General features: G+C 36.9%; 1 protein-coding gene across 4 annotated transcripts; it reads left to right on the top strand.

Moving 5' to 3' along the window:
• Positions 1-4271: 4271 nt before the first annotated feature.
• LOC107859866 (MLO-like protein 4) lies at positions 4272-9829 on the top strand. 4 transcript variants are annotated; one of them, XM_016705007.2, is made up of 15 exons: positions 4274-4856; positions 4981-5038; positions 5426-5655; positions 6159-6275; positions 6366-6426; positions 6509-6615; positions 6996-7070; positions 7637-7722; positions 7835-7884; positions 8071-8111; positions 8208-8378; positions 8514-8549; positions 9016-9083; positions 9173-9233; positions 9327-9829. In XM_016705007.2, exons 1-15 carry the CDS (start codon positions 4737-4739, stop codon positions 9594-9596), a joined length of 1551 nt encoding a protein of 516 aa, XP_016560493.1. In that variant the 5' UTR covers positions 4274-4736; the 3' UTR covers positions 9597-9829. The 4 variants fall into 4 exon arrangements, with proteins under 4 accessions (XP_016560494.1, XP_047263138.1, XP_016560493.1 ...); XM_047407183.1 differs by having other exon boundaries at positions 4943-5038; XM_016705008.2 differs by lacking the exon at positions 8514-8549 and having other exon boundaries at positions 4272-4856.
• The last annotated feature ends 11402 nt before the right edge of the window (positions 9830-21231 follow it).

Here is a 21231-nt window from a genome sequence, read left to right as displayed (position 1 = left end):
TCAACTAGTAGATCAGGATCTCTCCGTGGCCTGAGAGGCAAAATCCTCTCATATATCCATACCTTCACATATTCATATAAATATAATAAATAAATATTAAAAATGCATTGCTTTAAGGAAATAAATTAAAGTAGTTAACCTAAAGTAAAGGTAAAAAACCACCAATGACTCTAATTCCTTTTTGCGATGCACGACAAAGATATCTATAAAGTATTGCAAGTGTTGCTGCACCCCAAGTATATTGACCAACTTTGGATAAATTCGTAAGCAAATGTAGATACATCAACTTAACTTTGTTACCCGATGTATCAACGACAAACATGCCTCCAATGATCCACAACAAGTACAAACGCACCCGTTGTTGAACATCGATCTCACTACTCGCATCAGTAATCAAAGGAAGATTTGTAATATGTTTAATCAAAGAAGTCATAAGCAATCTACCGCCCTGAAAGTCTCGATTAATATCTATCGGTGTCCAACCAAAAAGATCTATCATACGTGTTTGCCAGTCTACAGGGTCCAAAGTAAGATCAATTCCCGTCACAGGTAATCCATCGGCTGGCAGCCCATATAATATAGCTACATCCTGCAATGTAATTGTGGCCTCTCCAAAGTTTAAATGAAATGTGTGTGTCTCTGATCGCCATCTTTCTACCAACGTAGTGATCATAGCGTGGTCAAGTGGCGTGTGTCCAGCTGCATATATACAATAAAACTCAACATCGAGCAAATAACGACAAACACGCTCATCTAATGAATTTCTACTTATGTAGTCCCAAAAGTCACCATCATGCCGACGACATGTCAATGTGTCACATGTGCCATTATTCTAAATATCTTCACTACGATGACTAATCTGTTTTAAAAGGACACTCGAAATAAATGGACTCGGATGCACAGTAGGCGGTGTCATAATACCTAAAATATAAAGATGTGCTTGTTTAATTCAAAAATCATTGAGTATGGCAAGCTAAATAGTGATATTCACCAAGACCTGCTTATTAAAAACAACAAAGGCCAGACTAGAAAAAAAATGAACTGATTTCCAAAGAACTTTAATAAATTAATATTACAAAAATATTCTATAGACTATTGTATAAGAAAAAAAAAATAATAGTAGCACTCTAATATTATAATGAAACAAAAAATTTGATAAAAGATTATTACACAAATTTTCACTACAACTGATGTAAGAAAAAAAAAGAGCATAAAGTTATCTTTTCTAATTTGATTGATGATTAAAGTTTTAAGTTTCCATCTTTGTGAAGTTTTGTTTTTTAGTATGAATAAAGTTAGTAGGGTCGAGAATCTTGGAGAAATGATGAAGAAGGGTGGATCTCAAGTAAATTTTAGTAAAGTGGAACCTTGGAGAAATGGTGAAGAAAGGGGGACCTCAAGTAAACTTCAGTAAAGTGGAGATGAATTGAAGATAAACAATCATATTTTGGAGATTCTTAAGGGTATTTTGGTAATTTCATTGAAGGTGCATTGTAAGGATGAGCCTTTAGTGTGTGAAAAATGTCTTACCTTGTCTCATTAATTTAGAAAATGACAGGCTCTTCAGATTTCGGGAAGATAAAATTTATATTGAATGTGCATTGATAGAAATGAGTCTTTCTTCAAAATGTCAAATACACAGAAGGCTCATGACTCATAATGAGCCTTTCTTTAAAATGTAAGAGATTCAGTGAAGAATCGTGAAAGTGGAGCACCTTTAGTGTAACTATACTTAGCGATCCGTCTATTTTTCTAACGTGAAAATTGCACACTGAAGGTACTCCATATCCACGCGTTTTCACCATTTTGGTCATGAAAAATCTGACAAACCCATTTATTGAAATTGTCCAAATTAAGACACCATTTTGATATATACTGCAAGTACTATATATATATAGATCTCCCTAATATATACTGCAAGTACTTTTTACATGATCAAAGGGACACTGTTTTATTCCATAAGAAAATTAACTTTCACCAATATGAACTCCCAACCACTAAAGTCTAAAGCTGTTCCGTTACCTTTCTATAAATTCTCAACTGCCCCTTCTTCAATGTAGAGTTTAAATTATTGTATGGTAGTAATAAACTAGTGCGGTGATCAATTTGTCTACTTTCAACTATTTTAAAGTGCTTAGTAAATTTCGCCGGCACAAAAGTACGATAACTTATTAACATATTATAAAACATCAATTAATACAAGTAATATGATAAAATGATAATGTCAATTACTAATCTTTTTAATAAGAAATATATTTATTTTAAATATGACAAATAAAAGTGAAATAAAACTTTTTTTACAGAGTAATCCATCTATTCATATTAAGTGGTATCTTTAATTTAAATACACCTCTTAAAAAATCCTTCACTCAAAAATATTTTTTTTAAGTATATCCTAATTAAATAATACCTATTGATTATATAAAAATTCACTTATCTAAATAAAAGTAAATTCAGCAAAAATAATTAATATTTTTTCATTATGTAAAATATACTGTAATTTATTTTGAATCAAAATGAAAAATTAAAATAGAAATATTATTTAATATGGACAGGGGAATAAAATTTTTGTCTGTGTTAAAAAAAAAATTAAGGTAAAACTTAAAATATTTTAACTTCCACAACTAAAATAAAAATATAGCGTCAGAACCAGCATAAATAGGCCCGAGGAGCATGTGGGAACTTCAAACAGTATACTTACAATCAGTGGCACGGATCTATGTTTTTTATTTACAAAGTTCCAAAAATAAAACTATTTTGTCTATGATTTGAACTTCAAATCTAAATTGGTAAATTTTAAATTCTCTAAATTATTGCGTCAACTTGTTGTTTTGGGCTTAGGAGATTCAGAATTTGTTATCTTATGAGCCCGTTTGAATAAGATTAAAAAAATTATTTTTTTAGTTTAAATAATTAAAAGCTTAAAATAAATAATTATAAATTAAACAGATAAGTATTTGGATAGAAGTGATGAAATTGGAAAAAAGTTGTTGATGCGTTTGATAAACAAGTGATGTTAAACACTTTTTTGTTGTTAAATGACTTAAATGTCTTTAAAGTTGTTAACACCATAAATAAGGTGAATTATTTATAATTTTTAATTTTAAAATAAAATTTTTGAACAAACCTTAGATTATTGATGGATTCGATGAAAACAAAAAAGAAAACAACACCATAAATAAGGTGAATTATTTATAATTTTTAATTTTAAAATAAAATTTTTGAACAAACCTTCGATTAATGATGATTCGATGAAAATAAAGAAGAAAAATGAAGAGGAAATTGGAGGGAAGAGATAAAGCGAAGCGGCAAATAGAAAAAGAAAAAATACTATATATTTAAGGGCTACAAGTTTAGGATATTGTTGGAATTTGAGGAAATATAAGGGATAAAAAGGTAAATGTTTTGATCAAACCTAAAAGAATTTTAATCTAAAAAGCAAAAAACTGGGGTATCCAGCTTCTGATTCTTTTAATCATTTTTTAACTTTTTTTAAACACTTTTTATTTTTACCAACCACCTTAAAAAGCTAAAAAAAAAATTAAAAGCCGATTTGACCAGAACAGGCTCTATATAGCACGTAAAGGTTTGGATGGACAACTTTGACCTTCTGGATCCGTCCCTGTGTCAGAATTTCTAAACTGACAAGGATTGATTCATGCAAAAACAAAAAATAATTCCAATATTGTGTTGGTGAAGGGTCATAATTATTTGTAAATTTAATAGAGATACACACAAGTTAATCTAACCAGCGCCTGTTTAACAGCAACAACAAAAACAATGACGGTGGACTTCTTTTTTCCGGTTCAATTACAGATGAAATTGTACTACTAACGAAATTTTTTAGGTATAATAAGAAACTTGATGCTGAGTTAGCTGTGTGTTCTGTCTTAGTATATTTCTATATGGTTCTTCAGAAGTAGTCTGATTTGAGATTTCAATTCCACAACTTCAAGGCTTTACAATGGTTATATCATTCTTTCCTAACAAAATTTTTAGCACGACGGTTGCTGATGCAATTAAAGGTCTATTGTTTTAATGATGCGTTGTGTTACTCCATTATTGGAAGAACATTGAAACCCACCTCCCCAACAATACGACAACTCTTTAGTCAATACAAAAAAAATAAACAAACAATTTTGACAGTGTAATATGAGACTAGGTCAATGTTGACGACAAAATAGCCACAAGTGCAAGCAAACCGAATTTAAAATTTGAAAGTGTATAGGCTATAATAAGTTGCAGTTAATGGTATACATGTAAGTTATATATATGAAGTTTGAACAAAAGTTATTGAATTCACGTGAACTCATATGTTACCTGGTAGAAGTGGGTTAAAATCTTTGAATACAGGAGTTCAAAATTTAATAGCTACAACCAAGATTTCTTTTATATCTGCCTAAACGTAGCTGATATCCAACACCATTTTTTTAAAAAAAGTGGAAAAACTGCAACAACTACAACATAGGTGGGCGAGCATTTATAGCATAGCAAGGATGGTCATATTGCCAATTGGTTATACAACATATGGGCAAAAGATTTGCATCAGGCATTTCACATGGGACCATTATGTTTTCATTGTTTGTAACACCCCATGGCCTTAGTTAATGTTCGTGCCTATGAAGTTGCTAACCAAATTCAGCTGACCAATATTAATGACAGTCATTACTCAAGCTTCTGCACTTGAAAAATATTCTATCTTTCTGCTACACATTCAATCTTGAATATTTTTCAAGATGGGGAATTTGGAAGGAGCGTCGTTTTCTGAAACGCCTACATATGCCGTGGCCACAGTGGTCACGGTTTTGGTGAGCATTGGTTTCTTGATCCATGGCAGTTTGAAGAAGTTTGGAAAGGTAAAAAAAAAAAAAAAAGACAGTCTTTCTTGGCAGTGGAATCTTTCTGTTTGATATGTTGAAGTTTATGTATTTGTTTATTTCAGAATGAATTCTTTGTTTTCTGTATTTTTTGTTCTGATAGTGGTTGCATAAGACGAAGAGGGAACCACTTTATGCTGCGCTAGAGAAAATAAAGGAAGGTAAGCCACCTATTAATAATTTGAACCTTTGTGATCACGGACAGTGGCGGATACAGAAGGTTTCTGCAGTTATTTTTTTACTTCATCCTTGACTATACTATATGGAAATTAGTAAAAGTGGAGTTGAATATATGCTCCAAACAAAGTAGAGCTACGATTTTGAGTTTATGGGTTGTCGATTCTAGAAAACACATCTTATTGGACTTCTGATAAAAATTTTAAAACAAATACGATGTTTGAGCTAGAGCTACTGGATTTTGAGTGTCAAACACTACTGGTAAAGTGGAGGGATTCTATCTATTCCACCACAATCCCGCAACAATTTATGATTGCTTGATGAACTCGTTTTTCCTTTTCTCTTCCTCTTCCTCTTTTGGCTGCAAGCAGAGCTTATGGTGTTTGGACTGCTATCACTGTTGATGGGTCATTGGATCATTTATGTTGCAAAGATTTGTGTCAAAGCGTCAGCAGTGAGCAGCCACTTTTATCCATGTTCTCCTCCAAGAAACAAGACGGAGTCAGCAATTACGAGATTTGTTTTATCAGGTTCTTCATACTCCAATTTCTCAATTTCAAGGCTGCTGTTAAGCAGTGGACATGTAAACTATTGTCCTGAGGTACCCCAGTAATGAATGTTCTGCACAAAATTTAATTTGACATTTACTTCAACATTGTTTGGTCCGTATGTCTGTATATTTTTGGTTGACCCTTCACGAGCTATTTCATCTACTGAGAATTTCTAAGCAACTATGGAATCTCTAGTCTATTGTTGTACGCTAAAACATGTCACATTAGATTGTTCAATTAGAGAGTAACTACTTTATGCAAGTCCTAAATGTATCATGATTAATATTCAAATGTTTTCGTTCACTGAAGTTCCATCATATTACTACATCTAATAGTCATCGGTTAGAAGATTGATCACTTTAAGAAGCACAATTTTGTGAAAGTTAAGGTGCCTTGAACTTGAAAATAAGACTCATATGGACAGACACATTTTCCCAGCTTCATTTAATTCTCTTTGCAAGTTTCAAATTGTTTTAGTTGTTGGCTTTAGTAAAGTGGCCAGTGCTAATACTGGATTCACATGAGCAGAGAACACTCATGTTGGTTTTACCAGGGTCTCCAATCATTCGCTTCAAAGGAGAGCCTGGAGCAGCTCCATCGTTTTTTGCTTGTCCTCGGAGTTAGCCATGTATCTTACAGCTTTTTCGCCATTGCCTTGGCAATGATCAAGGTTGTCTATCTTCTTAATTAACGATTAACTTCTTATTACATCTCAAAATTTCCTTCCTAATCCATCAAGAAACATGAATTAACCATGCAGATATATAGCTGGAGAACATGGGAAAACAATGCCAAGTCAATGGCTCTTCAAAGACTGGAAGGTACTAAAATTTCCAGCCATACTACTATTTTTCATACTTTATTTGTCATTTCACGGAAACTTACTTGCAAGCTTAACCTTAGGATCTGAAGAACCGGTGGCAAACAACACGAGAATGGGGCGTCTATCAACTTTTACTTTTCACCACACCACTCACCCGTGGAGCCAACACAGAGCTCTTGTTTGGCTGGTATTTTCCCAACAAATCTTGTGTATCTGGTTGATTGAATGCTTGCTTGAGCTATCCCCTTTCAAGGGGAATTATCTTAGCCCAATTGTGAGGTGGCTCAGTAGTGGCAAATACAAGATGTCTATTTGAAAGATTGCACATCTGTGTACATTTGTTTTCGACAACATGAACCTCTTGCTTTAATTCATGTATTCAGATTGAATTACTGGAAACCAGTGCACCAAAGCATATCCCTATCTCCTGCTTGTATTTTCATCAATTAAACTTAACAATTTTCTCTTATGATTATGCACTTGGGAGGAAATTTTCACCTTGAGTCTTGACATGTGCTACAACGAGTCTAGCGATTCAAGATATTTAATTCAATATTCCCCTTTTAGCTTTGTTTCAGCCGCCAGTTCTGGAGTTCGATAAATGAAGCTGACTACATGGCTTTGCGCTTGGGTTTTATTACTGTAAGTCGTGCACTGTTATGCTCCACAAATGCAAATATTTCACTCAAATCATCATTAAGATTGGAGGTGAAGACTGACTGAATTTCTATGGCGGACATCATGCCTCCCTATTTAGTGTCGCATTTTCACTCAATTTAAACAGCATTATTCAGTAAATTAATCATATTTAGATTTTGTTTATTTTATGAAAACTACTCCTTAAGCTCATAAACACTTACGCAACATTTACTTTGGTAGATGATGTGAATCAGTTTAGAAAAAAGTACCAAGTAGGCCGTATTTTAGGTTCTTTTATCTAGTTCACTGATTAAGTTCTTTCTAATGTGTTGCTGTGGGAAGAGCTACAAAGAGTGGGTCAGATTTTTTAATAGAAGCATTTACTAATCCATGAAACAAAGCGTTCACTGTGTAGAATTACATTGTGACATCCAGTAATGGTCTAAACTGCTAAATGTATTAGTTGTGGTCGCTTGGATGGAACCCATGATATCAGGGCTTACACCTCTATGAATCCCTTTGACAGAAAAACAATTCCATGTCTTTATATTGTTCTTGTGTTCTTGCAGACTCATCAGCTGCCATTAACTTATGACTTCCATAAGTATATGCTTCGAAGCATGGAGGAAGAATTTCGCGATATTGTTGGCATTAGGTACAATGGCATATCCATTTGAAGGTTTAGTTTTCCTTTGGAACATAACTGTTGCACAATCTATTGTGGATCCAGTCATCTAAGACGATCCTTTTCGTTTTTCTTGTTGCAGTGTTCCACTATGGATTTTCGTCATACTTTGTGTATTTTTAAGCTTTCATGGTAATTCTATCCACTAGATACTCTCCGGAATTCTGCCTCAGCATGCTTTTTTCACTACTATAATTTTGATGTACCTGACAGTTTCATCAAATTTTCTTTTAATTATAACTACTATATTGTACAATGGATTTAGTTATTTTAGTTCTTTCAGAAAGGTGATGGATAATTTTAATGATCATTGTCTAGGCACAAATATCTACTTTTGGATCTCCTTCTTTCCAGCAATTGTAAGTCCTTGTTATGTTCTCTTCTTCTTTTCTGTTTGCTTCCGAAGAATAACTTGCTCTCATATTTCTGACTTTTCCAATAATGGTTATTGGAAGTTAATCCTATTGGTTGGTACCAAGCTTCATCGCGTGGTGGTCAAGCTGGCAGTTGAAATCATGGACAGCAGTCCATTGGAAGGATTTCATCAGTTTAACCTCCGAGATGAGCTCTTCTGGTTTGGGAAGCCTAGGTTTCTGCTGCGGATAATACAATTTATATCATTTCAGGCATGAACAATAACATAAACTTTATCCTCTATTTCATAGTTTTAACAAAAAGAGTATTACAATCAGTTTTATCTCAATGATATCGTGCCTTCGAATATGCCTTACCGATTGCTCTCCTCGGTTAATCATATGCAGAATGCATTTGAGATGGCAACGTACATATGGTCACTGGTAAGAACTTGAGAACTTAGTGTCCTGATAGAGGTTTTGCTTTTCCTATAATGTACAAGGTTCAGGCATTAATTATACATACCCTCCATTACTCCGCGCCCTTGTGTGATTATCACAGCGAGGGACGTAGATCTAAAGCCTTGTGTTTTTCTTGTTTGGAGCCTCTACAATATAACTCGAGCAAGTTTTTCACCCAGAGAAACAATTAGTTTTGATTGGAAACAGAACTGGTATTAGTTTAAACAGCAGTTGTAAAACTATCAACTCTTAGGACAAACTGCATAGTTACATTGAACTATGACAACAGGGAGCAAAACAGATGACGCTAACATATGTCGTCTGTGGCTGTATTATGTTTTACCTAATCCTTAGACGAGGCAACTTGGAAATTTGTGTTACTGCATGAATACGGGTTCTTTTCTGTAATTACATAGGGCTGACAGCTAAATTACCTTTTCTGGTGCAGTGGGAAATTAAGGGAGCTTCATGTTTCACAGAAAATCACACATTTCTCGTGATTCGCTTGTCATTTGGGTACCTATCTCGTGTCTCACTTCCTCGTTAACTTGTTATTGAATACACTCATTTTGGCATGATCCATATTAACTTGTTGCCATGCACAGGGTTATTTCTCAATTCTGGTGTAGCTTTGTCACATTTCCACTCTATGTTATTGTTGCTCAGGTCACCTAAAAAGACACCAAGTAATCTCTTTCTTTAGTCCTTGCTAATCCTTCTACACATTTCATTTCAAGTTAGTGCTCGATGTTTAAACAGATGGGTTCGAGATACAAGAAGACCATCGTTTCAGAGAACGTTAGGACTTCATTACATGGATGGCGACACAAGGTAAAAGCCAGACTAGAAGGTTCTGTTGTTTCGCCAGAAACACTATTAGCAGCCACATCATTAGACTCCATGGAGGAGGACGAGGCAGATCAAATTCATACCATTGTGTCGGACCAACATGTCACTCTTGAACAAAGTTGCACGAATGAAATCTCAGAATGTGATGAGTTACATATTCCACTTTCTCCTCGAATTTAAGGAGAGTTTAGATCAGAAATATGATGATGGATCAAAACAATGATCAGATGATACAGTTTCGGGCCTTATACAACAGGAACCACAGAACCTTAGACATAGTAATCTTGCTCTTGTCCAATTTTTCCCAGCTATAGATGCATCTAATTTTGTCGTCCATCCATGTCTGGCTATCTATTTAAGAAGATCGATGTATGATCAATTATAAATTATATGAAAACCTGAAGACAAACAAATGGACAGACTTGTTCTGGTAAAGTTTTATCGTGTTAGGAAAGACGGGCACACAATCAAAGAGTCCGACAGGGTAGCAGCGGAAAATACCCAAGACTAAACTTTTCCTTTCAACTTGAACCAAGAGGAGACAAATAAATAGAGTAATATACAACAAATAACTCAACCAAATGAAACAAGACAAGAATAAAGACAATCACACGAAACACAAGATTTACGTGGAAAACAAGAGTAAAAAACCATGGGACCAAAACCTCCATTATAATCACCAAAGAGTTACAATATTGTCTTCCAAAATGGCCACAAAACAAGTGTCAAACAACAAGAAACAATACATAAACCACAGCACCAAAACTAGAGAAATAAAGGAGTGAAAGCACAAAAAACGCAGCTACTATTCGGGAATGAAGAACAGGAGCTACAGGCCACCAAATCAAGCTACGTCAGTTCCTAATCAAAGATTGAGATGAGAGGAACAAGCAGTCCAAAAATCAGCTCAATCGGACAAGAAACGAAGCATGAATCAGCTCAATCGGACAAGAAACGAAGCGTGAATCGCAATTTGAAGTTGACAGCTGTGGCTGAAATTTAGATACGAAAATCAACTTTGTTGTTCTCTCTTTGGCTGCTAAATGAGTTGGTCCAAATTAGGCTTCATTTATCCACGCAGAAGAAAAAAAAACCCAATAACCCAACAGTTGAACTTCAGTTTGTCAAAAGAATCATCTCATGGAAACAACTTATATGACTACGCCCTCCGTCTAAGTTTTGGCGAGGTATGAAGCCTAAGAAAATAAAGGCAGCTCTTATTTTTGGTGTTTCTAAACCAAGATCTACATATCAAGATACTCTTTGAATCTTAACAAGTGTGTAAAAGATTGAAATTAGAAACTCAACAAATAAGAAAAGTCTAGACATTTAAATTGAAATGGAGAAACTAATAAATTGAGCCACTTACATGATGAGTGGCCCGTACAAATGACACACAACATTGAAGATCTCTGTCTATAACAAACATTGTGAATAAGATTAATGATCTTTACCCTTTTGTTTCTTTGATGATACAAATCTATATATCAATTTCTCTCTGTTTTTTTTTTTAAAAAAAAGCTTAAATTCCAAAGAAAAAGGAGGAGGACTCAAAGTGAATAACTTTGACTTCTCTTTACTTCAAAAAAGTTAAATATATCTGCTCTCTTTAGAGATGTACCTAATTAGTCATTTCAATTATCAAATGTCATGGTTTCTGCAGGAAATGTTAACTTATTTCACAAATCGAAAAGTATTGAAAAAAATACAAATTATTAGTATATCATATAAAAATATTTCCTCTTGTCTATTGTGAGAGTTAATAGGGAGAAGAATTTTTTTGTTTTTGTTTTTGTTAGTAGACTAAAGAGCTAAAAAAGGACAAAGAGAGAGAATTTCCAAAAACGTTTAAAGCAAAAGTTGAATTAGGAGGCGATACGTTTTAGTTTGGAGGCACGTGTTAGAGGCTTGAACCAATACATATCTACATATTTGTTGAAGAATTTAAATGATCATAATATCCCTCTTTTGCAGTTGAAAGACAAGCACACATTGAGTGCAGCTCTTCTAATTTATAGGAAAATGAAGCATAATGTCACGGGCTTATTTTTCACTGTGTCAGCGGCACACAATTTTGCTCATGCGACGCCCATGGTTCCCCCAACTATGGGCCAGCCTTCCTCATTTTTCAGGTCTTTAGCACAATCCTGTGCCTGTAGGAAGCTCGCCTCAGAGGCTTGCTCCCTTTGGTGCCGCTCTATCAACATGTCGGCTGACATGGCCAACGTATAAGCAACTCTTCTGACGCACCTTTAATCCTTGGATCTCATCTATATGCACTCCTGGGGATGGCTACGGACATACTCGTCCCTCGCCTTAGCCTGAGCATTGCCATCGCATGCACAGTCCTATCCTCAAGCTTGACATCGCCTCGTGCATGTGCACTTGGCCTTTGCTTCGCCCGAATAGGGCAACCTTCAATCCTTGGCCTTTGTCTCAAGCGTCTTTCGTAGATATGCCATCTCATGTCTTATGGCATAGCCAAACATAGCCCACGCAACTTGCATCCAACTTCCATAGCACAGTGTTGCCCCACAACTGCGCGTCTAGGCCAACGGACCCTTGCTCGCTTGGCTGAACCTTGACCAAGCTCACAAGTTAGCTCACGAGTTTTTGGGGAGGGTATCTCGATTGCTCTATCGGCTTGGAGGCATCCTTCCATAATTTAGACAACCCACGGGACTTGTCGGTTCATATAGCCAACCTCTAGCCTTTTCGGGCGCCCAACACTAGTCCGCCCTACCCTGCGTTGTCTATAGGGTTCCCGAGCCCTATGAGTACCTTGCGCATTCCTTTGACATGCCAAGGCAGGCCCTTGAGGTTTTCCCTCAAGGCAGCACACTTGGGATGACCATCTGTCGACACACCCGGGGGAGACTGGTAGGCTGTCACCATGTATACCCCCCTTATATATGCTTAAAATAAATAATCCCAATGTCCGCCACTAGACATCATTTTGCCCGAGAACTGTACTGGGGCTTAGATCATTCATCCGGCCTTCAAATTAGGTGCCGTTTGTTCCTACTCCTTTCTCTTGACTTCCTTCACACCTCCATAAAGTTTCACTCCATTCCCATACACATGGAACGAGTTATGGCCTTCGGACCAATCAACAAATTACGACAATGCCACTGGACTTTGGCCAAGTCAAGCCCCTATCCAAACGGACTCCAAATGACCCCAAATTTGGTAAGCATACATAAGGTACCCTTAATATCAACACTTTAAACCGGAATCCTTAGATTCCACTTGTAGCTCAAAATGGCACGGCGCTGACATCGAATACCGCACACAATCCTCACCATGCCTCCGCCCCCTTGGGCTCACACCAAGCCCTCTCCAAATCATCTTGTCACTCTTAGGACATGTCATGAAACATATATAGATGCTTGTTGCCTCATGTTATGCCCCTTTGCCTCATCTTCGACTTCAGCATATTCCCTCAACACATGTCGCCTGCATAGCTGACAAGGTTGCGGCCTAGTTGGCACGCATAATCCTAGCGGGTGAAAAGCCCCAAAACTTTGGGGCGTCACACCCTCACACACCTGAATTAGTCATTATCCTCAATGACATGCAACACCAATGATAACCCGAAGTCTGCACCCTTGGGGATTTACATCGCGGCCCTCAAATCCTTGTGTGTGGGAACTCTTACGAGCTCTTTCTAAAAAAATGGAGTTAGGCCCCTTGACCTTCTCCCCCTAGTTTTATCTAAGTGTGCACTCCGCACTTCTGCTTGAATGGTGTCTTCACACCTGCACCCTCTGGTGACTAACTTTGCGGTGACCTTAAGTTATATCCGCACCATGCTCCTCACGACCTTCATCTTGTCCTGGAATCTGTTTCCACCCTGGAGATCCTACTAGCCCATCCATACCTGGCATGTCTAGCCCTTCGATCCTTTGCCTCTGGTAAACAACTATCTTCCCTCCTGGACTTTTTCCTTTTAAGCACAACATAGCTAGGTAGGCAGCCCTCGATGTGGCATCTTTGCCAACCATGCCCTTATGGTCCTTATCTTTTTTCCTCGAGCGACGTCACTGACGGTAGCCCAAATTACAAACTTTGTCCCAATCATCATTCACAACAGCCTTTGGAAACCCATGCTTCACCATGGGACCTTATGGCATCTCGTGTGCTCCACGCCCATAGGCACCTCGCACTCTCTTGGGACGTACCCTTTGGCAAGTACCTCTTATCTCAAAGTGCCGGTATTTGCACACTACTCTGTGAATTAGACACTTCGTTCAAAACTCTCTCTTTCCCTTTGCAGTCCTTCGATAATCGGAGCACCCTCGTACCTATAGCCTATGGCGAGAACTCCCTTGGTTCACCCATCTGCGGCCTCCGACCCGCTCTTCTACTCTTGGAAAGAACCCATCCTCAAACTTGGAACCCAATTCATTTTCAGCGCTTTAGCTAATCCCACTTTGACGACTTTCCTTACTCGTAGTACTTTGGTACAACACCTTTCCATGAAATAGTTTGGTTTACGCGTGCCGCTCACACACCTGATAGCTTTACCTCCACCTGACTTTAACGCCCATCTTCCCATAAAGAAGCCTGCACTCAGGTCCTTCTTTACGTTGTTGCGGCCCAATGGTCTGCTTGGTGCTAGCCTGGTTCTTACTTTGCATAGCACTCTCTTCAACTGTAGGCTCCACTTGCCCATGCCGTAGGCTTCACTGCCCACTCATCTTGCATGGCTCTCTTTTCAAAGAACTCTCCTGCCACTCCTTGCAACCCATTGGATGGCTAGGTTTAGGGACTCTCCTGCCAGTCTTTGCAACCCATTAGGTGGATAGGTCCTTCCGACCTTGAGTCCAACTTCCTTAGATGGACCCCTTCATATGCCTTTCGGCGAAGCTCAAGTCCAACCTTCTTGGCGGACACTCAACTTGATGCCTTAAATGCATCCATAGCAAGATCTAAGAATGATCAAGCCCAATGTTTAGAGTTACGGCTTCAACTCTCTTGGAACATGGCTGCACGACCTGGCAGACATGGTTCATCCTCTTGACCACCCAACTTATCGGCATATCCCCTTCTTTAACTCAGCCTACACTCTTTCATGGCTGACAACCCTGGCTCATCGCTTTGTATGAACAAGCTACTTGACTGACAAGCTTCTGATGCACTTCACCAACCTTGCTTGACGTCCTTGTCAAGTCCATGCTCTCTTCTGACCATAGTTGCCAACACACCGCTAACAGAGTTTCTGATAAACTGACGGCTCCCCACAATCAAGGACATTTGAGCACCAGCTATCCGACTGTTCAACTTTGTGGTTTCACTCAAACAGCATCGCACGATGACCACACCTGTTGGCCTAACGTACCTCCATAGAATCCCTCTACATACGCTAACCACTGATTTAAAGTCATCCCTTGAAGGTTTCTCAATCACTCTCGGATGCTTCGAAGATGAATCAACCTACACAGATGAAGGCAAAATTAACGGTTGTGAAATGGCGTGATTCTGAAATGATGGGCCTTGGTTGACACAGCTAACTCAAGCATCTCAATATACAACCAATTTCCTTCACAAGATAGCATCGTCTCAAACGATCTTCATGAGCACGACGAATGTCAATCTATGCTTTGACGTGATCACTGCAATGGCATTCACAATCTGCTCTAATTCTACGCTCTGATACCATTTGCATAGCAAGTGGTCTTTCTCAGATACCACTTGTCATGGGCTCGTTTTTCACTGTGTCAGCGACACATAATTTTGCCCATGCGGCGCCCATAGTTCCCCCAACTATGGGCCAGCCTTCCTTATTTTGCAGGTCTTTAGCACGATCCTGTGCCTGTAGGAAGCTCGCCTCAGAGGCTTGCTCCCTTTGGTGTCGCTCTATCAATATGTCGGATGACATGGCCAACGTATAAGCAACTCTTCTGGTACACCTTTAATCCTTGGATCTCACCCATATGCGCTCCTGGGGATGGCTACGGACATGCTCGTCCCTCGCCTTGGCCTGAGCATTGTCATCGCATGCACAGTCCTATTCTCAAGCTTGACATCACCTCGTGCATGTGCACTTGGCCTTTGCTTCGCCCGAGTAGGGCAACCCTCAATCCTTGGCCTTTGTCTCAAGCGTCTTTCTTAGATATGCCCTCTCATGTCTTATGACATAGCCAAACATAGCCCACGCAATTTGCATCCAACTTCCATAGCACAGTGTCGCCTCACAACTGTGCGTCTAGGCCAACGGACCCTTGCTCGCTTGGCTGGACCTTGACCAAGCTCACAAGTCTTTTGGGGAGGGTATCTCGATTGCTCTATCGTCTTGGAGACATCCTTCCATCATTTAGACAGCTCGCGGGGCTTGTAGGTTTATATAGCCAACCTCTAGCCTTTTTGGGCACCCAACGCTAGTCCACCCAACCCTGCGTTGCCCATAGGGTTCCCGAGCCCTATGAGTACCTTGCGCATTCCTTTGACATGCCAAGGCAGGCACTTGAGGTTGTCCCTCAAGGTAGCACACTTGGGGTGGCCATCTGTCGACACACTCGAGGGAGGCTGGTAGGCTGTCACCATGTATACCCCCCTTATATATGCTTAAAATAAATAATACCAATGTCCGCCACTAGACATCATTTTGCCCCGAGAACTGTACTGAGGCTTAGATCATTCATCCGACCTTCAAATTGGGTGTCGTTTGTTATTACTCCTTTCTCTTGACTTCCTGCACACCTCCATGAAGTTTCACCCCATTCCCATACACATGGAACAAGTTATAGCCTTCTGACCAATCAACAAATTACGACAATGCCACTGGACTTTGGCCAAGTCAAGCCCCTATCCAAACGGACTCCAAATGACCCCAAATTTGGTAAGCATACACAAGGTACCCTTAATATCAACAATTTAAATCGTAATTCTTAGATTCCACTTGTAGCTCAAAATGGCACGGCGCTGACATCGAACACCGCACACAATCCTCACCATGCCTCCGCCCCCTTGGGCTCATACCAAGCCCTCTCCAAATCACCTTGGCACTCTTAGAACATGTCATGCAACATATATAGATGCTTGTTGCCTCATGTTATACCTCTTTGCCTCATCTTCGACTTCAGCATATTCCCTCAGCACATGCCGCCTGCTTAGCTGACAAGGTTGCGGCCTAGTTGGCACACACAATCCTGGCGAGTGACAGGCCCCAAAACTTTGGGGCATCACAATAAGTTCAATTGATACAATCTTAAAATAAAACTCTAAAAAACATATTTAATGATAAGGTTAAAATGAATAAAAATGATTAAATTATTTATTAATTTTTTAAATTAATTACTTTTAATATACTGTATAAGTAAAGATGGTCGGAGGAGGGAGTAACTTTAATTGATTATTTTAGTTCTAATAATCATAAATTAAAGGGAGAAGGACAAAAATAGCCTTTCTCATAAAACTTATTCACAAAATAGCCCCTGTTTTTAATTCCCACTTAATAGCCGTTAAAATAATTCCATATTCTAACCATCTTCTAATTACCGCAAAAAAGTCGCAAAAATAACCTAATATATTTCTTTCCTTTTCAATTGAAACTCGCACTTTCCTTTCCCAATTTTACCTTAGGATTCTTTTCCATTAAAACCTCACAATTCTCTTTCAGATACAACACATTACCTAAAAATACCTCCATAAATTGTATATAAATATACAAAAATCCTCCATCAATTAGATTCATAAAGTTTTTTTCATTCACAATTAGCTTCAGTTGATATGAAATTATGGCTTCAAGTTCAGTTTTAGTTTCAATTATGCTATAATATGGAGGAGAGTGGTTAAGTAATGTATAGTTTGAAAAGTTTACAATCAATGTAGTACTTTTGAATTCGGATTCAGGTATGAATATTTTGTTGATGAACTGTATAAGCAGTTGAATCTAGAGCAAAATTCTGGTTTAATGACTATAAAATACATTGTAAAGAGTGGATCTATGACTATTTACAATGATATGAGCGTTAGACTTTATATGGAGATGAAGAAAAAAAATTGGATATAAATGAATTTCCATTGTGTGTAACACTATAAAACACATTTGAAAATGGAGAATCCTCAATTGAAAATTTGATCGAAACATCTCTGACTGCTATTCAAGTTTATCCGATACCTATTTCTGATTATACAATTGAAGATAATTTTTCTAAGGAAGAAATGAATGAACAGCCTGAATCGATAATAAAGGATCCACTTCATAGAGATGTTGAAGAAGGGCAGCAGTACTTGGATAAAAATACAATATCAAATGTGATGAAACACTATGCAATCCGTGAGAGATTTCAATTTAAGGTGAAAAGATCATGTATAAACTATATAACTATTTTATATGACTTGTGTCAACAATGTGTAAGTTTTATATTTTGTTGAAATATAGGTATGAATTTGCATAAATACTGCATATAATATTGTAACTACTGTATAAGACCTGTATATAAACTGCATATGACCTGTGTATAGATTGTGTAACTACTATATAGAACCTGTATATATACTGCATATAAAGTACTACATATGAACTGTGTAATTTCTGTATAGCACCTGCATATATATTGGATATCAAACTATATAACTACTTTATATGACTTGTGTCAACAATGTGTAAGTTTTATATTTTGTTGGAATATAGGTATAAATTTACACAAATACTGCATATGATATTGTAACTAATGTATAGGACCTGTATATAAACTGTATACGACCTGTGTACAGACTGTGTAACTACTATATAGGACTTGTATATATACTGCATATGAACTATGTAATTTCTATATAGCACCTCTATATATATTGGATATGAATTGTGTACTGCATATACATTTATTGTATATAAATGTATCAAGGTACTATCTTAAGTGTACCAATCAGAGATGTAATTGAACTTTTAAATCTTCAAGTCAATAAAATTCAGAAATTTTCATGGTGACAAAATTTGTCGATGATCACACCTGTCCAATTGCGGACAAAATGCTTTCACAACGACATGCAACTTCTTTAACCATCACTAAAATGGTGAAGCACAACTTTCTAAATCTAAAGTCAACATACACTCCAGCAGAGATCATGGAAGAAATGAGTAACTTGTACGGAATTAGGATGAACTACAAAAAATCATATAGAGCCAAAGAAAAAGCACTTGAATTGATTAGAGGTTCCTTGCATGAGTCTTATGCTAAATTGCCAGCTTACCTATACATGGTAAACACAATAAATCCTGGATCATTCACAAGGCTACACAAAATGAAGGACAATTACTTTTTATATGCTTTTATCGCGTTGAGCACATCAATTAGGGGCTGGAGATACTGTATGCCTATCATTGTTGTTGATGGAACTTTTCTGAAATCTGCATACAAGGGAACAATGTTGTCTGCTAGTGTGCTGGATGCAGCAGATCAGTTTTATGAAATTTTTTTAGACAAAATTATGTATATGTTGGCATGCACTGATAGACACTTTCCCACTTGTTTAATCAGGACATATTTTTCCACTAGCATATGCTGTTGTTGATTCTGAAAATGACGCTTCATAGGAATGATTTTTCCGCATGTTTAACACTACTTTTGGTGAAAGACAAGGCATGTGGATAGTATCTGATAGGCATGACAATATATTAAAAGATGCTGCAATTGTATATCCAAATGTGGCTCACTGTATATACATCTACCATCTATGAAACAATATCAAGGGTAGGTTTAAGAAGAATCAAAAGCAATTAAAGGGGATCTTCTTTACAATGGCCAAAACATACATAAAGGCAGACTTTGATTGGCTTATGGAAGACATAAACAAAATCGATAATAGGGTGAAGGAGTATCTGTTTGATATAGGCTATGAAAAATGGTCCATAGCTCATTCTGATGTCAACAGGTCGATGTTCATGACTTCAAACATCGCAGAGTCCCTAAATTCAGCAAATAGAGAAGCAAGAGTCCTGCCAATTAAAAAATTCCTATAATTTATGATGGATCTGGTCATGAGATGGAATAAGGAACATAGACAACATTTAGAAGCAACATTTACAGAACTGGAAAATAAATACAATATAATAATGAGGAAAAATCTCATTCTATCAGATAAAATAAAGGTATTACTTCTTATTTCTACTTTACAGACAATTACATATTCTAATGTGCACACTATTTACTAATATATTTATACATTGTAGGTGATGGGTTCTACTCACTATTCTTATGTAGTCATTGATGAAATTGAAAAAAAATATTGTTTGCATGCGTGAAAAAAATGCTCCTACCTACAATTTCAAGTAGATGGCATACCTTGTCCACATGCTATGGTGGTGCTAACTTACACACATGTGGACTTACAAAGCTATTGTGCTCCATATTACACAAGAGAAAACTTCTTGAAAGCATATGAACTTTCAGTTATACCACTTCCTGATGAAATAGTTTGGCACATTCCACCAGAGATATCTGTTAAAATAGTACTGCCACCAACCTGGAAACCAAAACCAGGAAGATAAAAAAAGAACAATTGAGGAAAGGACATTATGGACTACTTTAAGCAACAAATTTTATGTGGGCGCTGTGAAAAAATAGGATACAACTGAAGAACATGTGAAAATTCTCCAACAAGAATCTAATAGGATGTTGCTGCAAGAACACTTTTATTTTTCCCATTTTTTTTCTTGAAAAAAGACTATTCTTTTCATAGCAATGTAATAGCAACAATATTATTTTACTTCAAATGCAACACTTTCAGTTTATAAAATATTGCTTTCAATTTCAATTTTATTTCTACTCTTATAGAAATTTGTGCATTACGGTATTTCATTTAGCCACATTCTTTAGTGAGGTGCACTAATCAACTCCTCTGAGCTGGGGGAGTGTAATTTTTCAGCTATAATGCCTAGAAAAACTGCATATCATCTGTGTCAATCATATATAATACCTATATACAGTTTGAATATATATAAGAACTGGTATTTGTCTTTTGAATTAATTAGCGAATGCATAGAACCTCTGTATTTTGAATATAACTACTGTTATAAACTATATAACTACTTAATTACAACAATAAATAAGTTCTATATATGGTTGACATAAATGTATCAAATTGTAGAAATAGTGCGCTGAAACTGTGTAACAATTGTATAGGAACTGAATAAATATTGCATATATACTGCATATCAACTGTGATCAACATAAACTAACATTTCAATATCACTTGTACAGAATTGTATCAATTACCAAAACGTATAGTATTCAGCATAACATTTCATGATAAGAATCTCCCAATATATCAACACAACCCTAAGCATTTCAACACTAAAAACATATTTCACAACTATGCTTCAAAGATATTTCTAACAAAATTTGTTGCACCCCATCATTTTTCTTCAACAATTGACCAGTAGATTCATCTTCACTAATTGCACATTGCCTTTGTTTCTTCTTTCCATAGTCCCACAGCAACACACCATACTGAATACGAATAATATTAATATCATCTAAATGATTAGAACAAGACCATCAAGCAAATACTCAGCAAAGGCAGCAATAAATACACCACAGTCCCTGCAAACATAATACATCATCAGTATAATTGACAAAAAAAATGTAAAAATGAGCAATTGAATGTGCATTCAATATATTACGTGTTAGCTTGAGTTGGAGTCCATCAACAATACGAATATCAAAAAATTAGCCACTGGAAGTCCATCACCCCTACTTTTTCAAAAATTAATACAAGAAAGAAAGTGTGGAATTAATTCTGAATATGCAATTGATTTCTGAACATGAACGGCATGCCTTGCACTATACATTTAATCATACACATATAT

The sequence above is a fragment of the Capsicum annuum genome, chromosome 2 (genome assembly GCF_002878395.1).
Source record: "Capsicum annuum cultivar UCD-10X-F1 chromosome 2, UCD10Xv1.1, whole genome shotgun sequence".
Taxonomy (NCBI): Eukaryota; Viridiplantae; Streptophyta; class Magnoliopsida; order Solanales; family Solanaceae; genus Capsicum; species Capsicum annuum.
This window is presented reverse-complemented; position numbering and strand designations above follow the sequence as displayed.